The sequence below is a fragment of the Phoxinus phoxinus genome, assembly GCF_949152265.1.
Source record: "Phoxinus phoxinus genome assembly, chromosome: 13".
In the NCBI taxonomy this organism is placed as follows: domain Eukaryota; kingdom Metazoa; phylum Chordata; class Actinopteri; order Cypriniformes; family Leuciscidae; genus Phoxinus; species Phoxinus phoxinus.
This window is the reverse complement of record NC_136888.1, coordinates 22,604,702-22,628,031: the sequence shown is the minus strand read 5'-3', so window position 1 is coordinate 22,628,031 and position 23,330 is coordinate 22,604,702. Positions and strand designations below refer to the sequence as shown.

At 40.7% G+C, this 23,330-nt stretch overlaps 1 protein-coding gene across 1 annotated transcript in view; it reads left to right on the top strand.

Moving 5' to 3' along the window:
- The first annotated feature begins 5,683 nt into the window (after window positions 1-5,683).
- msrab (methionine sulfoxide reductase Ab) overlaps window positions 5,684-23,330 on the top strand; it is a 37,018-nt gene continuing 19,371 nt past the window's right edge. Inside the window, exons 1-4 of the mRNA XM_079632828.1 lie at window positions 5,684-5,780; window positions 14,096-14,624; window positions 21,669-21,737; window positions 22,818-22,937. Coding sequence (XP_079488954.1) covers window positions 14,399-14,624; window positions 21,669-21,737; window positions 22,818-22,937 — 415 coding nt within the window. The 5' untranslated portion in view covers window positions 5,684-5,780; window positions 14,096-14,398. The remainder of the gene's footprint in view (window positions 5,781-14,095; window positions 14,625-21,668; window positions 21,738-22,817; window positions 22,938-23,330) is intronic.

Below are 23,330 nucleotides of genomic sequence, written 5' to 3'. Positions count from 1 at the left end.
ACAGAAGCTCCCAAAAGCAACCCCCCTCTCACCGCCTCTGCATCCAAGTGACCCAGTTTCCACCCCCTCTCTAAAACAAATCACTCCATGACCCACTTCTTCATTTCGCACCACTTTAGCGTGCGCATGTGCTTCGCAAAATTATGCATCTGTCTTCGCTCTGAGGTTCAGAGGCATTTCATCTGTGCGTTTGGTTACAGAAAAATACTGCTGGCAGTATAAAATCCCCTACATTAATAATAAACGCACTGAAGACTGGAGATTTTTCGCGCAGCCTTCTGTATGTAGCATCAGTATGTCTGATTGTGTTAAAGACAGCCCTTCAAGGTCAGCATTGCCTCCTGTCCTGACCATCTCTAAACAGGGTTTTTTGCAATCACAATTATTTTAATCTGCCGCTTTTTGTGGTTCCTCGTTGGATAAGTGCGTGATTTGTAATTAAAGTACGCCATCAACGGCTGAATTCTTTTCTGATTAATGTATGTGATAATGCTCGTACTGCTGATAATAAGAACATGTCAGTGAGACTGTCAGAGGCAGCAACAGGAAGGCAAATCAATTTTGCGGCCTATTTAAGCAGAGAGACGAATGGTAATTTTTAATAATCAGCTACGCTCAGACGATATAGGCCACACATACAAACAGACTCAGTTTATAAGGATTAATAGGTAAACATTTGTAATATTTAATCATGGTGTTTTTCTGTAATGACAGCTGCATACTGTCAGACTGTGGGGTAGAATTGATTCAGGTTTATTTTTAATGAGCCGGGGGCCACAGTCAGATTGTATCTCTGACTCAAAGGTGCATCATTTAGAAAAAAACATGTGGAAAATGTACATTATTAATTAATGCATCTGCGTAAGTGTGTGCTTGCCCTGCAGTAAATGAAAGGCAGTGGGTCAGATTGACCCTGACTGACTGGTGACAGGATCCACATAACAGCAATTAATTGTCCTTTAGTTAACTTCCTCCACCTCTCTCTCTTTCTTTTTCTTCTGATTTCTTTGGCACTTCAGATATAGATTTACTGTACATCTGTACATGCATGCAGGCATGTTTACGGCCTTAAATATCAGTATTTAAACATGTTCGTGTTATTAGCTAAGCTGTTAGCTACTATGTTAGAAATGCATTAAATAATATTTATACCCAAATTATAAATGATTAAAATAAATTATGTTTATCCTATCCCATCACAGACTTTGCACTAGAATCGGCCTTTCATGAGTTGATGGGTAAATCTCCCATGACACAATCACATTATGCACAGATGAGGCGAAAATACTGCATCTATTGTTTTGGCTTGGTTTATAATCTCTTTCTGAGCTCAATGCATTTATTCAGGAAGTTGCTGGTGGATTCTGGGATTGAAGAAGGGTGGATTTTTTTTGTTGGTGGTGTTTTATCAATAAACCGCATTTACATTGTAGAGTTTGTGTTTAATATTTGTATTATATTCAAAACAATTATGAACACAAATTTGTATTCTACTTCATAATAGAATGTATTATAATTTATATATATATATAATTTATAAAATATTAAGCAACACAACATTGTTCAACATTGATAACATTTGATTTCACTAAATCAGCATATTAGAATGATTTATGAAGAATCATGTGACACTAAAGGCTGTTGAAAATTCAGCTTTGCCACCACAGGAATAAATTACATTTTAAAATATATTAGAATAGAAGACAGTTGTAATAATAGTTCACAATATTACTGTTTTTGCTGTATTTTTGATCAAATAAATGCAGTCTTTGTGATCATCAGATTTGTTTTGTACAATACATATTCAATGTAAGAGAGTAGATCATAAAAAAGCATGCTTGTGTGGATTTGGATATATTTTTATAAATAGTATTTATGCGTTTCATAGCGCCCCCATAGCGCTTCCCCTTTTTATCCTTGTGAATTTAGCTTGGAGTAAAATGCCTTTAAGAGACACTAAAAGCCTACAGCCACAGATTTCTGCACAAGAGCGGGGTGGAAAAGAATGACTATGGGGGGGAGGGAGGGAGGCCAGTGGCACGTGTCCAGATTAAACATAATCCCAGCAGAGGATGCCAAACAAGGCTTCAGGTGAGAGAGGAGCTCCAACGGGACGAGAGAAGGGTGGGAGGAAAGACAGGTGGCCAGGAAGACAAGACAAGAGAAAGAGAGGGGGAGCTGTGTGCGTGGATTTACCCTACAACATAATGCCCACTAGAATTGTTGTTTCTTTGGAGTTAGAATCTGTGTGTATAATATGTATTTACCTTCTAGGTAGTGCGTAATATTGGAAAGAATGGGCATGAAAAAATCAAATGAATAAACGAGGGGAAACAGAAGCTGCGTTCCGGAGGTCCCTAAGCAGTGTTCACCATACACACTGAGCTGCGGTCATCTGTGGAACTTCACTTTATCAAGACAGACACTTGATTAGGGCTTTTGAGTGTGATTATTATATATTTGTATAATAGTTAGCATATATGATATATTTGTGTGAAGATTTTTTTTATATTTTAAAAGAAGTTTCTTATGCTCACCATGGCTGCATTTATTTGATCAAAAACACAGTAAAACAGTAATATTGTAGTTTATTAATGTACAATATACATTTTAATATAATGTAATTTATTCTTGTGACGTCAAAGCAGGAATCAATCTAATAGGCTGATTTGGTGCCTATTTATTAATATTATAACAGTTGTATTGCTTGAATTTTTTAAAAAAAAAAATTGTGGAAACCATGACCATTTTTTTCAGGATTCTTTAATAAATAGCTTTAAAATAACATTTCTTGTAAAAAAAAATATATTCTAAATGTAATATCATTAGTGATATTCCAGACCCCTAAATTTAATGATGACAATATTAAAATAAAAGTAAAATGATTTGGCTATTTTGTATGTCTTCTAACCTGCTCTTGAATATGACTTTGTTACGGTTGCATCTCATGCACTTCATACCCACAAACACCTGCTAAAAAATTTAACTGAATGCTGGGCCCTTTTTTATCACGTCAATTTGGCCTAAACGTTGTGTAGAACTAAAGTAGTGCACAATGACTAAGGTAAGTTTCCCTGTCCACTTCCTGTGCCGTGATCAATTTGTGCACACTTGTTTAGTTTCCAATGCTGTTCTGAATATTCACACCATACAAATTTAAATATCTCTTAATATGGTTTGAAAAATCAAGCGTAGCGTTAGTGGCAGGTCACGTCACTCAAGCTCACATCAGCTGACTCTCAGCGTATCCACGTCTATAGGAATACGACGCCTATCACAGCATTCCAGTATATAAGTTCCATTCAGTATTTGCCTTGGATTTTGGCTTACTTAGTTGGGGACATTTATTATTCAACAATATTATTGATCTGCCTTACTTAAGGTGGATGATGATGCAATTTTTTTCTAGAAACAAACTTTGTTGTATTATTTTCATGTTATCACTGTGAAGCTGCTTTGATACAATCTGTATTGTAAAAAGCGCTATATAAATAAAGGTGACTTGACTTGACTATTAAAGCAGATTTATCGCGTTTCTCAGGAGCTAATTACCCTCCTCCATCCCCAGCTCCTCCTCTTGGCCTCTGATATTCCTCTTCGAATTATGAATTATGATGTACATTAAATTATTGAACATTAAATATATCTGCAGGGGGGGGGGGGGTATCGCTGCTCTAACTGCTCTTGTCCATGCTAGGCTGCATAGATGGGCATGTTGTTCTTGCCCAGAGCAGAACCATACCGCCAATCCAAACTGTATGCTAACTGTCAATCATCCTTGACAATAGTGGTCCTGACAGAACCCTCTGTCTACTACATACATGGGACACTTTTGAGCGATGCAGGCATCCAGAGATAGAAACATAGAGAGAAGGAGATGTAGAGATGTGCTCTGTGCATGCAGGATTATGGGGAAGCTGTAATCTGACCATCCCATGTGGGGTAAGAGTGTCTTACTCAAGGCTGCTCCAGGGTAAAAACAGCAAGGGTGGTGGGGGAGGGGAGGATGATATCTGCTAACCAGTTAACGAGTTCACCAGCTAATCCTGAAGTGGGATTGGGTGGATGCGGGCGGCCCTGGATTGGACACAGTGGTTGCAGTGTGACCTTCACGAACACACTGACGATACGTTTTGAGTGAGTGAGGGGGCAAAGAAAAAAAGGATTTCTTTAGTGGTGACGCAGAAGCGTGATTTATTATTTTAATTAAGCATCTCACTCGAGTGAGACCAGCAAAGCCACAATTATGCTAAAACACCCAACAGTCGACTGCCTCTTTTCTTTTTCATGTTAATCAGAAATAGATGTGTGTGTGTGTGTAGGCCTATGCCGTAAGCAGTCAAAGCTTAACAACACTCCCAAACTGTGACGTAAATGCCTTCACAAAACAAATCAATGTTTAAAACTAACCCATCAAACCTGCTGCCAAAACACTATAGGCCAACCCCTTTAGAAATGGCCTTAATTAATCTCTGATTAACTCATCCTGTAAATCCATTTATCACTTGCGCTCACCTTTTCTCTCTTTGAATGTATACCTATTTTAACTTTTCTCTCTGTTCTCAACCTGTAATTTATCATTAATAAAATCCATATATTCAGCCCTCCTGCATCATATCAGACTCCTTGGATCTGAACCTCCAAGTGGTACGAGAAGCATCTGCAAAGAGCATAAATGCAAACGAACAGACGTAAATGGCCCTCTAATGGTAACAAGGAGAAGGCAAATAACTGCAAATCTACACCCCATTTTGAGAGACCTCTTTTTTTCTTTTTTGCTCAATCCACGAGCCATCTAACTACAGTTTTATTGCCATTCAGAAACACCAGTTCAGTACAGACCTCAGGATAAGAATCACAAATACCAAAACCACACAGAGAGAGATTTCTTGAAAAATAAAGTTGTAGAATGTATTACAATGTATTTTGACAGTTGCACCAAAACTCGAAACACAATTTGTTGAATATATTAATATTTGCTGAGAAAAGCCTAAACATAAAAAAATATATATATCTACATTACATAAAGAAAAGAGAGTGATAAGACTTCACTGAATCTGTATGGAAATCTGACCAGGAATCGTTTTCATTTCATGACTCTAGGTATTTAACTGTTTCACGGCTTCCATGAACCAGTGATGTCCTCCTCGGGTTTTATTTTAGCACTGCTGCTCTTGCCTGCCCGCATTTAGTAATTATATCTAATTTGCAAGGCGATTTCAAAGCCTCTCTTTCTAACCTTAACACCTCTACAGGTGACACCAAACCTACTGTTTTGCTTAGATAAGAGGCTGTAAGTGAACATAATAAGCAAAAAATGCTTATCTTTTACAATGTTTACACTATGTGTGTGTGTAATGCTATCTACCTATGTATCTATCTATCCATCCATAGTTAAAATATGGCTGAAACAACCCTTTCAAGGAGTATTCAAACACACAGAAAAGAAAGGCTACACTTGCAGACATACAGCTACAAATCTTGAGCTTATGGGATTCTGTGGATCACTGGTGGTCTGTGTTAACCTTGTTTAATATTTTAAAGCAGGGAATATATTTGGATTTAAGGTTAAGCACAGCCTATACAGTGAATTAAAAGGTTAGACAATGACCTAAATTGACAATTTCGTGTTATACTGCTTTTTTATGGCACTGTCTTGAATTAAACGAGGAATTGAATGTTTAAGGAAGGCATCCTTTCTTTGACAGGGTAGGCAGTGCCTTTATTTTGACACTTGTACTTGAATAAAGCAGCCACAGCAATGGAAGGGAATAATGCAAGTATTTATGTAACAGGTACAGAAAGTGTACTGTTAAATATATGCATTAAGTATAATTCACACAAAATTGTTCATTTACATACACCTGATGACTGCCTAAGTGAATGAGTGCCTTTCCCCTTTAATTAATGTGACGTCATAAGTCAATATAATTTCCTGTTCTGTCCCCTCCTCTTCCTCTTTGCATTGGTGATGCAGTGGAGAGGTGAGGTTATTTTGGGCTTCTGATAATCTTTCTTAATCTTTATTTTAATTGTTGCTTTTATGTCTATATTTTCACTCTAATTTATGTATATAATATTATTTTACCTATCTGTGTGGTTATTTTAGTAATTTCATCCCGTTTAAGTTATATTTTTGCATCTAGGCCTAAATGTGGAAAAGAGAGCACGTGATAAGTGTACATCACATGTGTTTTATAGGTAAAGCAAGGGCGACTCTCACTTAAGAGGCTGATTACATTTGTTTGTACATCAGGTATGTTTTTCTGTTACGTGTGTTTTTTTGTTCTATGTGATTTATTGCGCTCTTTGCATTGGTGATGCAGTGGAGAGGTAAAGCAAGGGCGACTCTCACTTAAGAGGCTGATTACATTTGTTTGTACATCAGGAATAAAATCTGTGAAACTGCCGCATGCTGTCCCTGATTCATCATTCACGACCGAAAACACAACGCAGACAACAGACCAGTTACACTTGGTGCCGTGATCATTTCGGATCATCAGATCAGCGCTTCGCCGATCGCCGTGGTTGCGTGACGGCTGGCTCGCCTTCATCGCCGATCTTCTTCCTCATCGCAATCGCTCGTGGCGGCCCCGTGCTCGCGCATAAGGAGTGCGCGTGTGTGAGATGAACAGCGTGTGACATCGCGAAACGAACTGTTGCATCTTAAAGGAACGGTAAAGAGTCATTGACTTTCTGACTTTTTCTCTCTCTCTCCGGAGCACTTTCGTTGGTGCATATTGAACGACAGGGACTGTGATAATCATCGCGGGACGCTTCAATGTCCTTAATGCATCGTATCCTTTATCTATACAGTATATAATCAATGACTGTTGATGCATCTTAAACAAGGAAAATAATATAATTGATTTTGAGAAAAGATACATTTTATTTTCATCAAGAATTTTGATATTGAAGTGTTTTGAGTCATTTTTTTTCATATATTTCCTTGCATATTTGAAGTATACTTGAACTTTTCATCAGTTAAGGTTACACTGTTTGTAACATATATTTTTCTGTCATTTTTACATGTTTTATCTGTTTTATTTTATTACTTGAAACATGTTTGAGGATTCTAGCAAAGACGATTTCAGTCCTGTGAAACGATCTAATGTCACTTTTCCATTGGGTAGAGGTGGTGGGTCTGAAATGTATCGAAATGAGGGTGTGTCTGAATTTACACGTTGTTATGGGAGAGGGAGAGCGTTAGCTAATTTGGGACTCGACCATGTGCACACAGCTGATTCAGCGATTGGTATTTCTGTAGGTCCAGCAGCTAGCTCCACCCCAATCATGCGCCCTGATATTGAACGTGTTGTCACTCCTGAGTCATTAGGGGGCATCATTTCAGATCTGGCTCAGAAAATAGGAGAGAGTATTTCAGCCAGCCTTAACCTTGCACACCAGCCCATCCCAGTACAGCCTAATCCAGCGTGCCAGTCTCAGCACTCAAGTGAGGACATTGATAAATCTAGCCTCAAGGTGATAGTACAGCAAGATGCACCACCTCCGCCATTCTTCAGGGGAGATAAGAGCGATTCATTTACTGTGCACGAGTGGGAAGATATGATGTACAGTTATCTGGACAGAATGAAATGCAGAACGCAAACCAATGTCTCTGATCTCATCACAAGCAGATTGGCTGGTAAAGCGAGAGATGTGGTTAAGGTGTCCCTGCGAAGCCGTCCTGAACTGAGTGCCAGTGAGCTTCCAAGTGCAGTGTTTGACATACTGAAACGCAACTTCAGTGAGTTGTCTTACTCTAACATGCCTATGGCTGACTTCTATAACACTTTCCCTAGAGCAGATGAAAGTCCCATGGATTACTGGATACGGCTTAACAAGGCCATAGATGTTGCTGATGAGTGCTTGCGACGACGTCATAAGAGTGTCGAGGATCCCGCTGCTGAAGCTGTCATGATGTTTATTTCACATTGCCCAGACCCGAGTCTTGCTTTGTCTTTTCAGTTTAAGCCAGCTGAGAAGTGGAGCGCCGCTGAGGTCCAGGAGCGATTGGATAGTCATCAGAGGGATCTAAAGAGAGTCTCTTCTCGGATGCAGCACACAATGTCCTTGTCAGCTTGCAACCAGTGCACTGTTATGGCAGACCCCAGTTCTGTGTCCAGTTCTCCTCAGCAGCCTGTTTCCATGCCAGCCCAGTCACTGCCTCCAGTAACTCATCTTAATCCTAATGCTGTTCCTTTCTCTCCAGACACCAGCCTTCAGCACATGGTTGCCATGATGGATAGAGTCCTGTCATTATGTACTGCCTCTTTACCTTCATCCAGTCAGGTTCATACAGGCAAAACTTCACATTTCAAAACCAACTTAAGCTCCACATGTAGGGTCTGTAGATCCAAGGAACACACCACGTACGAACATTGTAGACGTCAGAGGCTATGTCGTCACTGTCTCAGTCCTGGCCACTTTAAGATTGACTGTCCTAAAGCAGCATGCCCTGTGGCTCCCTCAGATACTGCTCAGTTAAACTGAAGAGCCCATGCGATGAGAGGGATAGCATGGGCAATTTAATTAAAACCTCCCTCACAGATGATGTGCGAAATGTTTTTGTTAACAGCTGCAAACTATTGTCAGAAGACAAAACAGTGTTATATGTGGGGTCTCAGAGAGTTGATGGGGCAAGTGAGTTGTTTTATGCTCCTGTGACAGTCTGCGACCATTACACATTAAAGGGGTTACTGGATTCTGGCAGTATGGCCTGCACGCTTAGTGAAGAGGGTGAGTCCAAGCTGCGAGCTGATGGTCTTCTTCCACATCCTCAAGTGATTGCAAGTAATGTAGTCCTAGTTGGCTGTGGTGGCCTTACGATTCAGCCGAAGTGTTCATACGACTTGGAGATTGAAGTCTATGGATTTAAGTTTATCGTTCCTACTCTTGTGGTGCCTGGACAAAGAGATGAGTTCATAATTGGAAGTAATGTGATCAAATGTGTTGTGCAGAAGATGAAATCGCATGACAAGTACTGGGAGCTTGTTTCCTGCAATAACAGTAATCCTGAGTGTGAGCAATTCCTTGAGCTTCTAAGCTGCATCTCCCGATGGTCTGGGCCTCAACAGCCTGATAAACTTGGGACTGTGAAACTCTGTCAGGCAATCACTCTGCTTCCCAAATGTGAGTATCTTGTTTGGGGCAAATTGCCAGCTAATGTGCCTGTTTCCCCAGGAAGTACTGTAATTGTTGAGCCAACCACTGCACGTTCAGCTCCTAAAAACATTCTTGTCGGACGAGTAGTAACACCGATGTGGGGCAATCGATGGGTGCCAATGAAGATACTTAACCCTAATCCAACATCAGTGACGCTTCGCCGTAACACTAAACTGGCCGACGTTTCTTCTTGTCTAGCCGTGGAGGATTTCACTGTCATGCAGGGTCTGAGCAGAACCCATTGTGATGTTCCTGAATCAGAGCCCCTCATAACTGACTCATCCTCTGATCTTGCATCTTTACTGGGAGACTATGGTCTGAAGGATGTTGACATTGCTGGATGTGAGGTTTCTGAGGTCTGGAAGAGAAAATTGGTGGATCTTCTTGTGTCCTATCATGATGTTTTCTCCAAGGACAAGCTGGATTGTGGAGAGACAAAGGATTTTGTGCACAGGATCCACCTTTATGATGAGCGCCCATTCCGTCTGCCCTATCGCCGCATCCCACCTGCCCACTATCAAAAATTAAGAGAAGTGTTGTCAGAGATGGAGGAGAAAGGCATAATCAGCAAGTCTGTCAGTGAATATGCATCACCCTTAGTGATGGTCTGGAAAAAAGATGGTAATCTGAGGGTATGCACTGATTTTCGTTGGCTCAATGCTAAAACCTTCAAGGACGCCCACCCTCTGCCCCATCAAGCTGACTGTCTCGCAGCCTTGGGTGGTAATGCCCTTTTCAGCACCATGGACTTAACTTCAGGATTTTACAACATTCCACTCCATGTGTCTGACCGACGATACACTGCCTTCACAACACCAATGGGCTTGTATGAGTATAATCGTCTTCCTCAAGGTCTTTGCAATAGCCCCGCATCTTTCATGCGCATGATGCTCAGCATTTTTGGAGACCTTAACTTTTCCAGTCTTCTCTGCTACCTTGATGACTTGTTGGTCTTTGCACCTTCTGAAGAGGAGGCATTGAAGCGTTTAGAGATTGTGTTTTCTCGATTGAGAACTAGCAACCTGAAGCTAGCACCTAAAAAGTGTCACTTCCTGAGAAAATCCGTAAAGTTCCTGGGCCATGTGATAGATGGTACTGGTGTTTCAGTTGATGAGGAGAAAGTTAAAGTCATCTCTGCTTTTCAGAAGGAGGACTTAATGAAGGAAAACCGAACCACACCATCACAAAAAAAGATCAGATCGTTTCTTGGTATGGTCCTGTACTACCAATCCTTCATTCCAAGTTGCTCACGAATTGCCAGACCCTTATTCAACTTAACTGCTGGCCAGAAACGCTCAGTGAAAGCTGCTGGTAGTCACAAGAAAGCAGGCACTTTCCGAGAGTTGACATCCCAGGACTGGACCCCTGACTGTGATGTGGCGTTTGAAGAGCTAAAAAGGGCCCTTGTTGACAGTGTGGTGCTGGCTCATCCTGATTTTGAGCGTCCTTTTCTTCTCTGTACTGACGCCTCATTGGATGGCATAGGTGCAGTACTCTCTCAGATCCCTGCTGGTGAGGACAAGGCAAGACCAATAGCGTTTGCTAGCAAGGCTTTGAGCCGCAGCCAAACAAAATATCCTGCACACAGACTGGAATTCTTAGCTCTGAAGTGGGCGGTGTGTGACAAGTTTAGTCACTGGCTTAAGGGCCATGAGTTTACTGTGTGGACGGATAATAATCCGCTGACATACATTATGACCAAGCCGAAGTTGGATGCATGTGAGCAACGCTGGGTCTCGAAACTTGCTCCATACTCTTTTGAGATCAAATATGTTCCTGGAAAACTCAACGTGGTGGCGGATGCGCTCAGTAGAAATCCATTTGTCAGGCCAGTGAGTCAGCGGCTTTTGTCCGAGCCTTATTCTGAATTGTTGCGACAAGTACACCGTGTAGAGGATGGAAATGTGCAAGAGGTGTTTCGTCTTACCTGCCAGCCGCAAACACTAGGAACAGGATCACGTGATGCTGGGCTGGATACATCAATGTCTGCTGATGACGTGTCTTCCATTTTGTCCTCCTGTGATGAATGGGAAGCAGGAACTGAATGTAGAGCAACATCTTTTGCTGACCATCTGAACTCTTTAATCACTGGAGGCGAGGAAGTGTTTCATTCTCTTTCACTGATAGACTTACAAAATCATCAGCACAAAGACCCTGTCATTGCTAGGGTGTCTTATTATGTCAGCAGGAAGCGCAGACCATCGAGACGTGAACGTGCCAATGATAACCAGTGCGTGCTGAGGATTCTGAAGCAGTGGGACAAACTTTTTTTGCTAAATGGAATCCTGTACAGAGCTATTAAAGACCCGCTCACCAAGCACAAAAAGTTCCAACTCATTCTACCTGACTCCTTGAAATCTGAGGCACTTTCGGGTGTTCACGACCTGGCTGGTCATCAAGGGCAGCCTCGCACTCTGTCTTTGACCCGTCAGAGGTTTTTCTGGCTTGACATGGAACGTGATGTGCGGGATTACGTGAAGAAATGTCCCAGGTGTGTCCTCAGCAAAACTCCAGAGCCTGCAGCGAGAGCCACTTTGGAGAGTATTAAAACCGCAGCCCCACTGGAGCTCGTTTGCATCGACTTCTGGTCTGCTGAAGATCGAAATAACAAATCTGTGGATGTTTTAGTGATCACGGATCACTTCACGAAGCTGGCGCATGCATTTCCGTGTCAGGACCAGACAGCGAAAAGAGTGGCTAAGAAACTCTGGGACAGCTTTTTCTGTGTCTATGGATTTCCCCAACGCATCCATTCTGACCAGGGGGCTACCTTTGAGAGCGAGTTGATTGCCGAGCTCCTTGAACTGTCTGGAGTTGACAAGTCAAGAACCACCCCTTACCACCCAATGGGGAATGGTGGTACCGAACGTTTCAACAGGACATTAGGAAATATGCTGAGGTCTCTTCCACCTAGGCCTAAGCAGAAGTGGCCACAGTTGATACAGACAATGACATTTGTGTACAACTGCACAGCACACGAAACAACAGGTTTCGCCCCTTTTTACCTAATGTTCGGTAGGGTACCAAGGTTGCCAGTTGACCTTATGTTCCGCAGTGTCCTGCAGGATAAGACAATCTGTGACTATGACAACTATGTAAAATCTCTTGCCAGCGACCTCCAATCTGCCATGGCGTTAGCACAAAAGAATGCTGTTGTGGAACAAAAACACCAGTCCAGCCAGTACAACAAAAGAGCCAAAGGCCTACCTCTAGCCGTCGGTGATCAAGTGCTTGTGGCTAACAAGGGTTGTAGAGGAAAACGAAAACTTGCTGACAAATGGGAGCCAGTCATGTACACTGTTGTTGCCTCAAAGCCTTCCATCCATGTCTATAAGATCCGTGACAGGACTGGTAATGAGAGAATAGTTCATCGAAATCTTCTTCTTCAAGTGAACTTCCTCCCTCTGCTTGAACCAGAAATGGCTAGTTCGGATCATGAGATTGCAGAAGCACTTGCCTGTAGTGTACCTTCACAGATACCTGAAGCAGCACACTGTGGTGGTCTAACCGAGCAAACACGCAGTGGTGAGTCCTCCTATGTTGCCGAGATTGTGTCTGTTGGTAACGCAGATGATGGGCGGAATGAGGCTGAGGAACTCTCACATGCAGACTCTGTGTCGAACATCTCCAATGTTGCTACTTGTGGTGATGACCGCACTTCTTCATGGGTGCATTCTCAGTTGTCCAATCAAGAGGAGTCAAATGCACAAGTTGCTGTGTCATTGACTGATGATAGTACTGTGGCTGGTGCTATCCACTCTCCCCAAACTCCTGTTTCTGCCAGTGAACCCTTCAGGCAAGATCCTGTAGCTGATTTAAATACAGATGATTGTTACACTACAAGGCTTGGTAGAGTAATTAAGCCTGTTCGTAGGCTAATTGAGTCAATGGTTCAACTCGAAGCCTTACTTGGTATGGAGTCTGTATCTCCTGTTATTCATGTTTAGATATTCATTTTTCTTCTTCTTCCTCCTGTCTCTGATAATGTTAGGAGTTAAGTCTTGTATTTTCTAATGCTTATTGGTTCTGTTTAAGTAAATGGTCTGAGATTTTTCAAAGTGTAATGGGCACTTTGGTAATGCCTACAAAATGTGTAGAAGTTTGGCCAACTTTCTTCATATTTGTATCCCTTTCGTTTGGGTAGCTTTTTATGCTGTCTTCACTGTTTTTTTGTGTGGAACATGTAATTCTAGTGACCAGTGTTTTTTTGTTATACTCTGGGAATTTTGTGTAAATTCTGAGGGGTGAGTGTAACAGGTACAGAAAGTGTACTGTTAAATATATGCATTAAGTATAATTCACACAAAATTGTTCATTTACATACACCTGATGACTGCCTAAGTGAATGAGTGCCTTTCCCCTTTAATTAATGTGACGTCATAAGTCAATATAATTTCCTGTTCTGTCCCCTCCTCTTCCTCTTTGCATTGGTGATGCAGTGGAGAGGTGAGGTTATTTTGGGCTTCTGATAATCTTTCTTAATCTTTATTTTAATTGTTGCTTTTATGTCTATATTTTCACTCTAATTTATGTATATAATATTATTTTACCTATCTGTGTGGTTATTTTAGTAATTTCATCCCGTTTAAGTTATATTTTTGCATCTAGGCCTAAATGTGGAAAAGAGAGCACGTGATAAGTGTACATCACATGTGTTTTATAGGTAAAGCAAGGGCGACTCTCACTTAAGAGGCTGATTACATTTGTTTGTACATCAGGTATGTTTTTCTGTTACGTGTGTTTTTTTGTTCTATGTGATTTATTGCGCTCTTTGCATTGGTGATGCAGTGGAGAGGTAAAGCAAGGGCGACTCTCACTTAAGAGGCTGATTACATTTGTTTGTACATCAGGAATAAAATCTGTGAAACTGCCGCATGCTGTCCCTGATTCATCATTCACGACCGAAAACACAACGCAGACAACAGACCAGTTACATTTACATGCACAGAAATAGCAATAATCATGATGAATGGATTCCAGATGCTAATTTTAATGTATGCAGCCGCGCTCCTCTACGACAGTAGCCTACACAGATGCTCAGTTTTGCTATGCCGGCAGTCAGACGTAGTTACGCTCATTTGCATGCCGAACTGCTATCTTAATGTGGATATTTATTTTAATTCAATTTCTTACCCGCACATACCGCACGGGAGGCTTTTGTGGCAAAGTCACATTAACCTCTGGCTAGTTAATATTCATCTGGCGAAGTCCCCCCATCACTTGATGAATATTCATGAGGTGGGCGAGGCTGTCCCCTCACTCCTCCTTCGGCTCCATGGCGCCCGCGCGGGCATGTTTATTTCTGCAAGCAGGAGCTCACACGGCCATCATCGTCATCGTCATCGTCCTGCAGCTCGATCTGCGCGTGACAGTCGCTCAGCTCAATATGGCAAACAAGAGCGTTTTGACCGCCAAAGAGCGCTCACTGAAGGGCAGGGAGGAGAAAATGGTCGTGGCAGGTAAATTCTGTCTTTCGTGAAATTCGGCTGCCACGCAGCGGGTCATGTCACATGTGAAGGGACACTGATGTAAAAGCAGGTGGATGTGACACTCGTGCGTTTCTCATAGAATAAACCATAGGAATAAACTCTCCTGTCACTGTGGCACATTACATCCGGGACATCAGGCCAGTTGTATAGACGACAACTTCCGCATTCAAACAAAAACCATAGTAACCGAAATTCCGAATAATGCCACAATTAAAGTTACGTCACAATAAATTAATATAAAATGTCCTGCATACTAATACAGTGTAGTGAAGAATTATTCCATGTTCTGTCATTTTGTGTATATTTTTTTCTGATGGAAGAGAAGTTACCAGGTTTTTATTGCGGTAGCTAATGTCTTTTCATTTCCTTTTGGGTTTTGAAACTTGCATCTTTATTTTTTAATGTTTTATATTTTTTATATACCCTAATAGAATTAATAAACTAAAATATAGGCTTCTTCTTTACTTCTACACTTTTTTAATAATCGAGAGATAATGTGTCCTTCAATCTTATTTGATACATGTTTAGATATAACTGTTATTTCATATAATGTCTTTAAAGCTCCATACCGTAAATGGGTAGACAAAACACCAAATGAACAGTAACATATGGTATTTGAAGTTATAAGAATAACATTTAAACAGATCTCACTTCATTTTACATGACTTTCATCACATTAATGCCATTGTCTTATAAGATATTGTTGGGAAGTAAACCAAGTAAAATCTGCATACCACCTAAATCTATCTATCTATTTATTTATTTACAAGTATTTAGATGAACAGAAAGATGGACAGTAACTCAAAACTACTTCACTATTAGTTTTAATATTGTAAATAACTATTTTTTTAATTATTTAAATAGATAAAAAGTGTGCAATATTATTCCTTTTAACCCATGAGAATTATAATCTATTAAAATGTAATATTATTAATGTCAATTTGTATTGAGGACATAAAAAGTAGTAAATTGTTGAAATGACCCAAAAACAATAGCTGACCTGTAGTAAATAAAGTCAAAACTATGATTACCATAGGAAAGATTAATAAGGCAAAACAACTAAATGTTTTTCTTTTTGTCAGCAAAAGCATAGTGACTAAAAACAGAATAATGAGAAAATGTCTCTTTTGGATATTCGATTGATTCTCATTAGGCTGGGATGATTTGATGAGAAGCAGCATTAAAACAGTCCATAACTAAACATTTAGTGTGTTAGTGAAGCCCACATTCACTTATTTTATATTTCTGAAACTCTGCTACGGTTAGATGAAAGGGGTCATACAAAATTCATCAGTTCTTGGCTTACTTGGCAGGACTGAGTTCTTGTCTTTTTAGAGTAAAACTCGGCACAGTTGACTACTAGACGCTCTCTGCCCTCCAAAGATGGTTGTGGAGTTCCTCACTGTAAATAATCAATGAAACTATGTAATCACCAACAAACAATAAATCGGGTGACAGTGCCTTCAGATATAACCATGACAGTTTTGCTGGCCTGGTGCATCCTGGGAGTTCTGGTGCCCTAGCAGTGTCCAGGGGCCCATCTGTGCATTATGCGCATGAAAGCTCCGCCCCCGTCACGCGTTCCCGGCCCTTCTGTCGAAGCAGCTCGCTGTCACGGCATGGCGGAAGCTTCCGGGCCTCTGCATCCATGGGGGGTGGAACAGGGTTTTGGGGAGGATGATCAAACCTTACCTGCTGTTGCCATGCTGGCACAGCCTGAGAAAATGTACTGATGTCATCGCCACAGTCACGCCTCTCTATTTAAATGTCTTGATTAGCAGTGTATTTAAATGTGACGTCAAAATATGCATTTCATTTGATGTCATCAAATGAAATCTCTAATAAAAATTTTTTTTTTAGTATTGTCGTATGTAATCACTTTACTAGCATGACTTGTGATTCAAATAGGCTTTATTATTCTTTTATTGTGTGTATATCTTTTGAAATAATGCGCATTTTACATCAGTGCCATTAAAGAGCAATTTCATGCGACCTTGGCGACGAAACAATTTCTGTAAAGAGTGTCTGGATGACTGCTATTGGTTTTCCATCACCCCCACATACTGTACATAGAAGTATTAAGTACATGCTTTTTATCCAAAACAACATAGAATACACAAATTGGATGCTTGTCGTGAACAGGCTGTAGTTAAGAGCTTTTCTCAAGGGCACAGTGGTGAAAGGAGTAAAACTAAAATCAAAGTAGCTCTCCAGATCCTCAGCTTCCCCTTCCTGAGATTGAAACCGTAACCTTTGATTTAGTGGCCGAGATTCCAAACCCATAGTTTACAATACACTGACCTTTCAGTATAAATCATGAGCTTTCTGGTCTATAATATAGACAATATTATTGGGTAATGCTGAGTAAAGCTATCAGTGCATCTGTGAACACTTTTATACAGGCATTACAATACTTTGATTTAGCATCATCAAGTCATTCAGAAAGTTGACGTTTGTTTGCTTAGGTTCTGAAAATACTGTCTTTTCTACCACTGTATTATGGTAGCTTATGTTTTGTCTCGGGCATCAGAATGCTGGAGGTGTTCCACAGATTAAGTGCACTATCTTGCAAACTGTAGTGATGAGGGGGGGCCATTCTTCACCATAGCAACCGGAAATGGTTGCTTGGATACAGGTTTGAATAGAAAGTATGGTATGAATGCATCAGCAGTTGCCTCCAGGGGACATACAGGCACTTGAACTTGTCAGTGACTCCAGTGTCTCAGCTGATTGAAGTTGACCCAGCATGAGGTGGTGTTGTTGCGTTCCAACAGAAATGGTCTTGAATATGCCATGTTTAACAAGAACGTGAAGACCAGTTGTTTAAGACACTTTTAGACTGATATTGCTTTGATTTTTTCTTCAAATTCAGAGTCATAAACTCAGCAGGTAGGCCTCCACACACAATATAGACCTTTTCTCCACAGTATATTTTTTATATAGTCATACTTGAAGCAGGAGACATGTTTTACCGTCAAGAAAATATGCTTGGACATGGAATCAGGTGAATCAATATTTCACCTAATTATTTGCGTTTATAATAGGATTTAAGTGGGGTTACGAATAGTGAAATTTTTTCCAATTGCTTCTTTTGTGACTTTGACTTGTCTGAATTTTTCAAACCAAAATGTAATAATGTTTGCGTCATGTCTTGTATGTTAGTAACATTTGCGCGACTGCAAAGACTAAGGTTCCACAAAGTAAACATGGAGTCCTAGATCCAACACCAGTGATATGCATCCAACCAATCACAATTCATCCATATGCCAATGTTACAGAGGGCAAGTATTCCTTTCAAAAGCGTCGGCGGCACCGTTGACTACAGAAACGTGCTGTAATAGTCCAGATTAACATTAGGTCCTTGGGTCGCGAGAAAGTTGTTGTGTGGAGGGATTGTTGTGAAGGGTCATTCCAATGCCACGATGATGGATGGGCTGACTTTGCAGGAAAAACATGCAATACCCTGAGAAATAGTGTTGCGATTCTGCGCGATTTCTGATATTTGTCAAGACTATTGCTATTTCTTCTGTTTGCCGGAACACAATTCACCCCAAATTAGGTCCGTTCTAATAAAAGTTTTGGAGAAGAAAGGTCCTTTTTCCAATCTTGCCGCTCCAATAAAAAAGTCCTCTTCTGGTTCTTTTGTCAGGCTCACCCGCCTTCCTTTGCCTCACTTTCTTTTTTCCTCTTTTTTCCCTTTTGTTTTCGCTGTCCTTTTTTCGGCAGAGCGGTTGGTAAGGTGTTGTGGTGTTGGCGAAGGCGTCTTTTGGCACAGTCACGGGGCACTGTTAAAGGAGGCAGACTGGCACCTCCTGGAGCCATGCCAGAGCTCCTCGGGAGAAATACCCACTGCTGTGGTTGGTGTGTGAGTGTGTGTGAGAGAGAGATAGATAGAACAGGGAGAGAGAGAGAAAGGCATTATGGGAAGGTGAAGGGAGGAGGTTGGAGAATGGTAGAGAGAGAAAACACTAGGTTTGCTGTGCCAGAGCTTTTGTGGATGTTGGTTATGTTGGCGTGTTCTTGGCTAGGTTCACTTCATTCCAGTTTGTTTGTTACGTTATTTTTTTTCTTCACTGGATTGAGCGGCTCTGTGTTCATCTGCTGCCAAAAGGAACGAAGGAATGAAAGACAAAAAACGTAGCTGCTTATTTCCGCTGCTCTAATCTGTTGCGCATCCCTCGCTTTTATTCCTCTGCCCATTCCTGTCTTCATCACTCACTCTGAAATGCATTTATCTTCCAATTCTCACCTTTTTTTATTTGGAAAATGTGTTTTTTCTTTTCTTTTCTTTTCAGATCCTCCCTCGCAGAAATTAGAAATGGCATAATTGTACGCTTGGCTGGCAGGTCAGTGCCAGGTGGTCTGTTCGAACATAGTGAGATTTGGCAATTGTGACTGTAGAGGTGTGTGATGCACAAGTCCTCACTTCAACAAGAAGAAAAGAAAGCTTTGCTTGTCAAGGTGACAAAACAAGCAGCTCTTTTTATCTTGATTTGGTAGCATGGCTTTTGCCTGCCTGTCTTTGTCTCTCAGTTGTTTGCTTGTCATCTCATTTCCTTGTATGTTAAACAGCGTTCTTTGTTGTTACATATGCTCAGTGTGCAAAACAGGTTAGTTTCGTAAAAGAAACACACTTTGTGCTTAAATTCTGGCCTGCATGTTCTGTGGATGCAGTGCCTATGGATAATATTATTCAGTGTGTCAACTTGTTGTCATCTAAAAACTGGCTAGTTTATATGGGTTTATTTTATTTATAGTTTTAGTGACAATGGTTTAATTAGCATGACATAGTTCACCCAAAATCAAAATTACTGTCATCATTTACTCGCCTTCAAATTGGTCTAAACCTGTTTTAGTTTATTTCTTCTGTTGAACACAAAAGAAGATATTTTGAAGAATGCTGGTTTCCAAACAGTTGACGGAAGCCATTCCATACTATGGAAGTCAATGGCTACCATCAACTGTGAGTAAATGATGACAGAATTTTCATTGAACTATCCATGTAAGATTAGGGTGTAGGATGGGTATGGTTAGGGGTTAGTTGTTAGCATAGTGTTGGCAATCAGCACTGTGATTGACATGACCAGTCACATATTTAGAATCAGCTGTGGAGCAGAGTTTGCGTTGAACTGGTTTGGGAAAAAGATCACACTGTTTAATTGGCATGCTGTGCTTAAGCTGTTATCTGCACGGGAAAACCCTCTAAGGGAGTGTTTTGCTACTTTAAAGTCCCTTTAAAGCACTGGCGTAACAGACAGCAATATGTCTTTGGCCATTGCGTCACGTCTTACAGCATTTTTTTTTACTTGAGCATCTTGTCAAAAGTGTTTTTAAGACACCATGGCCCTGTTTCCACCTGGTATTAAGATGTGTTTTCAGTGATCCACTATCTTACTTGGATTACGTTTAGTACAAATAGTAGTCCCATATTATGTGGATTACATCCGATCAGGAATGGAAGCGAATAAAATGGAAAAGGAAGCTGCGATTTTAAATGGAATCCATGTGTTTTAGCATAAAGCAGCGAAGTTTGAATTGCTTGGTGGGCTATCTTACACAACGCGTCCCACCCCACAATGATTACGTTCAGTAGGCTAAGAGTAGTCTTTTGTTCAAAAGAGAACTAGCTCAAAACGTTTTAGACCCCATTTTCACTTCCAAAATCCAAAATGCATAATACCAGGCGTAAACCGGGCCTGTGTCAAAATTAAAAACATTTTTTTAATATGATAAAGTCTGTTACATTTCATTGCACTACATCTAGCTTTTTTGAATGCAAAAACCTATAAATAAAGTGCCTGATGGGGTCAGAAAACCTAAAACCTTTAATTGTTCAGGGCTTCCGATTAGTTGACTACTAGTTATTCAGGCAACCCACCTACTAGTAAATTTTGAGAATATGTAGATTTTATACCTCTATATAGATGCTCGATTTTTTTCATTTTCTGAACAAAATGTGAGATGTTATTGTCCTTGCAAAATGTCATTGCTAGCTGGTTGCTTACTGCCCTAAATCAAAGGTGCCCACCCCTAAGTCTCTATTATGTTCTGGTTTCTAGAAACGGCTTGGGTTCCTTCTTCAATCCACATCTATAAGGGTTTGTTTCACACTGAACAAAAATCTGAAGTCTTAGAAAAGTAATAGCACACCTCTCCTTACCAAGCCACAAAATTTGAGGCATCATTCATGTCCGCAGCCAAAGTTTAATACTTAGAGTTAGGGATTTAGAGCAACGCTACGCTAGGCTAACTTTCATACCAAGCTTTTGCCATCAGTAATGAACAGATTTTCAGTATTCAGGTCATTATCATATATAGTCTAAACTTTAGGAAGATTAAAGGGGGAATGGGGTGCATGTTGCCCTAAATGCACTATTGTGTGTGTTTGTTTGTGGGGCCATGACACATCTCTTCATCCATATGCTAATATTAGTGTGCTGTGTGTAAACCACTATCCTTTGCTGCCTGGAGATTTAGGTGGTAAATCACTTCAGTCTTCTTAGCTCTAATCCTCCCCACATCTGTGCCCCTTTTCTCTTCCTCTTTACTGCTCTAATTCCAGTATGGCACAGTTGGCCTCATCCATCCAACTCAGGAAACATTTTATTTGTCCACCCTCTTTTTTTCTCCCTGTGGCCTAATCCACTGCAGGTCGTTCTGTAGGGCTTTCAGAGAGCTGGCGTTGTCTCCTTCACGTCACTCATGGTTTGTGACCTTCTCTGGATGCTTTAGAGGTGTGTGTGTGTGTGTGTGTGTGTGTGTGTGTGTGTGTGTGTGTGTGTGTGTTGGGTGGGGGAGGTACAGCAGTGTAATCGGCTAAGTGTCTCCCACTGCAGAAACAGCAGCACTGATTCAGCTTAGCCTGAGCGGACCAGGCAAATCTGCAATAATCCTCACCACAGAAACCAGTCTGACAGTCCCACCATCTGGAACAGCGCCACCTTGTGCACACGTACACCCCATTGATAACAGAACATTTATATTCCTGTGTTTCTCTCGCCTATGTTTCTGCAGTAAAGCACACCGCCATTGGGAACCCCACAGTGGAACCATTTCCTGACAGCATGGAGATGATCATGTTTGGTGAGTTTGGAGAAGATCATATTCCAGACATCCTTGGGTGCAATTAATACATTGCTTCTTAAAGTACCACTTGTGTCAGAGTGGTGGCTCATGGGAAACCTGGGTTTGAGTCCAGGCTGGGTCATGTTCCTATCTAATTTCTCCCCCTCTCTCCTCTTGATTTACCGAGCCAATAAAAATGTGGCTAAGAGCCAGTTTAAATGAACAGAATCAATTGATACAGAACAGTAGTTCTGTTCCAAGACCTAGTTAGCTGCCTACATAGACAGCATCTTAGACAGCATTCTAACTGAAATGGAACCGTATACACTACTGTTGAAAAAGGAAATTCCTAAGTTAATTTAAATTTAAAACAACTGGTTTCTATTTTAATATACATTTAATAAAATGTAATTTATTCCAGTGATGGCTAAGCTAAGTCTTCAGTGTCATATGATATAATATGCGGATTTGGTGCCCAAGAAATATTTCTTATTAATATCAGTTGAAAACAGTTGCTGTTTAATATTTTTGTGTAAAAAGGTGATACATTTTTTTTCAGGATTATTTGATAAATAGAATGTTTAAAAGAACAGCATTTATTTGAAATGGAAATGTTTTGTATTATTGTAAGTGTCTTTGCTGTCACATCTGATCAATTTAATGTATTCTTGCTGAATAAAAGTATTATTTTATTCTTTCAAAATATTAACTTTTGAACTGTAGTGTAAGTGCTGTACATAGGCCATAACTTTCTCAATGGTCAGACACATGAATAATTGCATTTCACATTCACATCTAAAGCTTGCAGTTGATTCCAGTTGAGATTGATGTTAGCATGGGACTATGCTAAAAGGTTATAGTCTAATTAGCAAAAAAAAAAAAAAAATAGATAAAAAAGAATATATTAAAAAAAAGAATAAAATGCCATTTTGAGGTTTTATCTATAATTTTTTGGAGGTATCTGAATTTGACTTTTGTTTGATGTCAAACCGCTGTGGTTAAGAAGGCTTTGTAGTGGAACCAAAAATAAAATTGTGTCTCTTTTTAAGTCAATCCTACAATGATTTGCCGTTCAATGTCTGTCCCATTTCTGTTCAGGTATGGGATGTTTTTGGGGAGCAGAGAGGCGCTTCTGGAGGATTCCTGGTGTGTTTTCTACACAAGTGGGCTATGCTGGGGGCTTCACACCTAACCCCACCTACCATGAGGTGTGTTCAGGTGAGTCTAACTGTTCGTTCACCTCCCATATCAAAGAGGTTTCCCAACCGTAAGGCCATCAGCAGCTTCACTGTGCCCAAATTAATACTTTGCTGCAGCCTTCGCCAAAACATTCCCTTCATCTGCAGTGAACTACCCAGAATGCACTGCTCTCTCCCAGATCCGCAGCCCTTCCCCCTTCCTCTGTATGACCTACTTGTAGCCAGACAGTTCAGAAGAGATGAAATGGAGGGAGGGATGCAGCTGTGATGTTGCAGTTTCTCAACTGGTCCCAGTGAGAAGCTTCTGACTGCAGCTCTTCAGAGGGTTGGCTTCACACACACATTCTCTTTTAAGTGTGTAGTTTGGAGAAGACCTGCGGATATCAGATCTGTGTTGGGTGTTTGGGTTAAT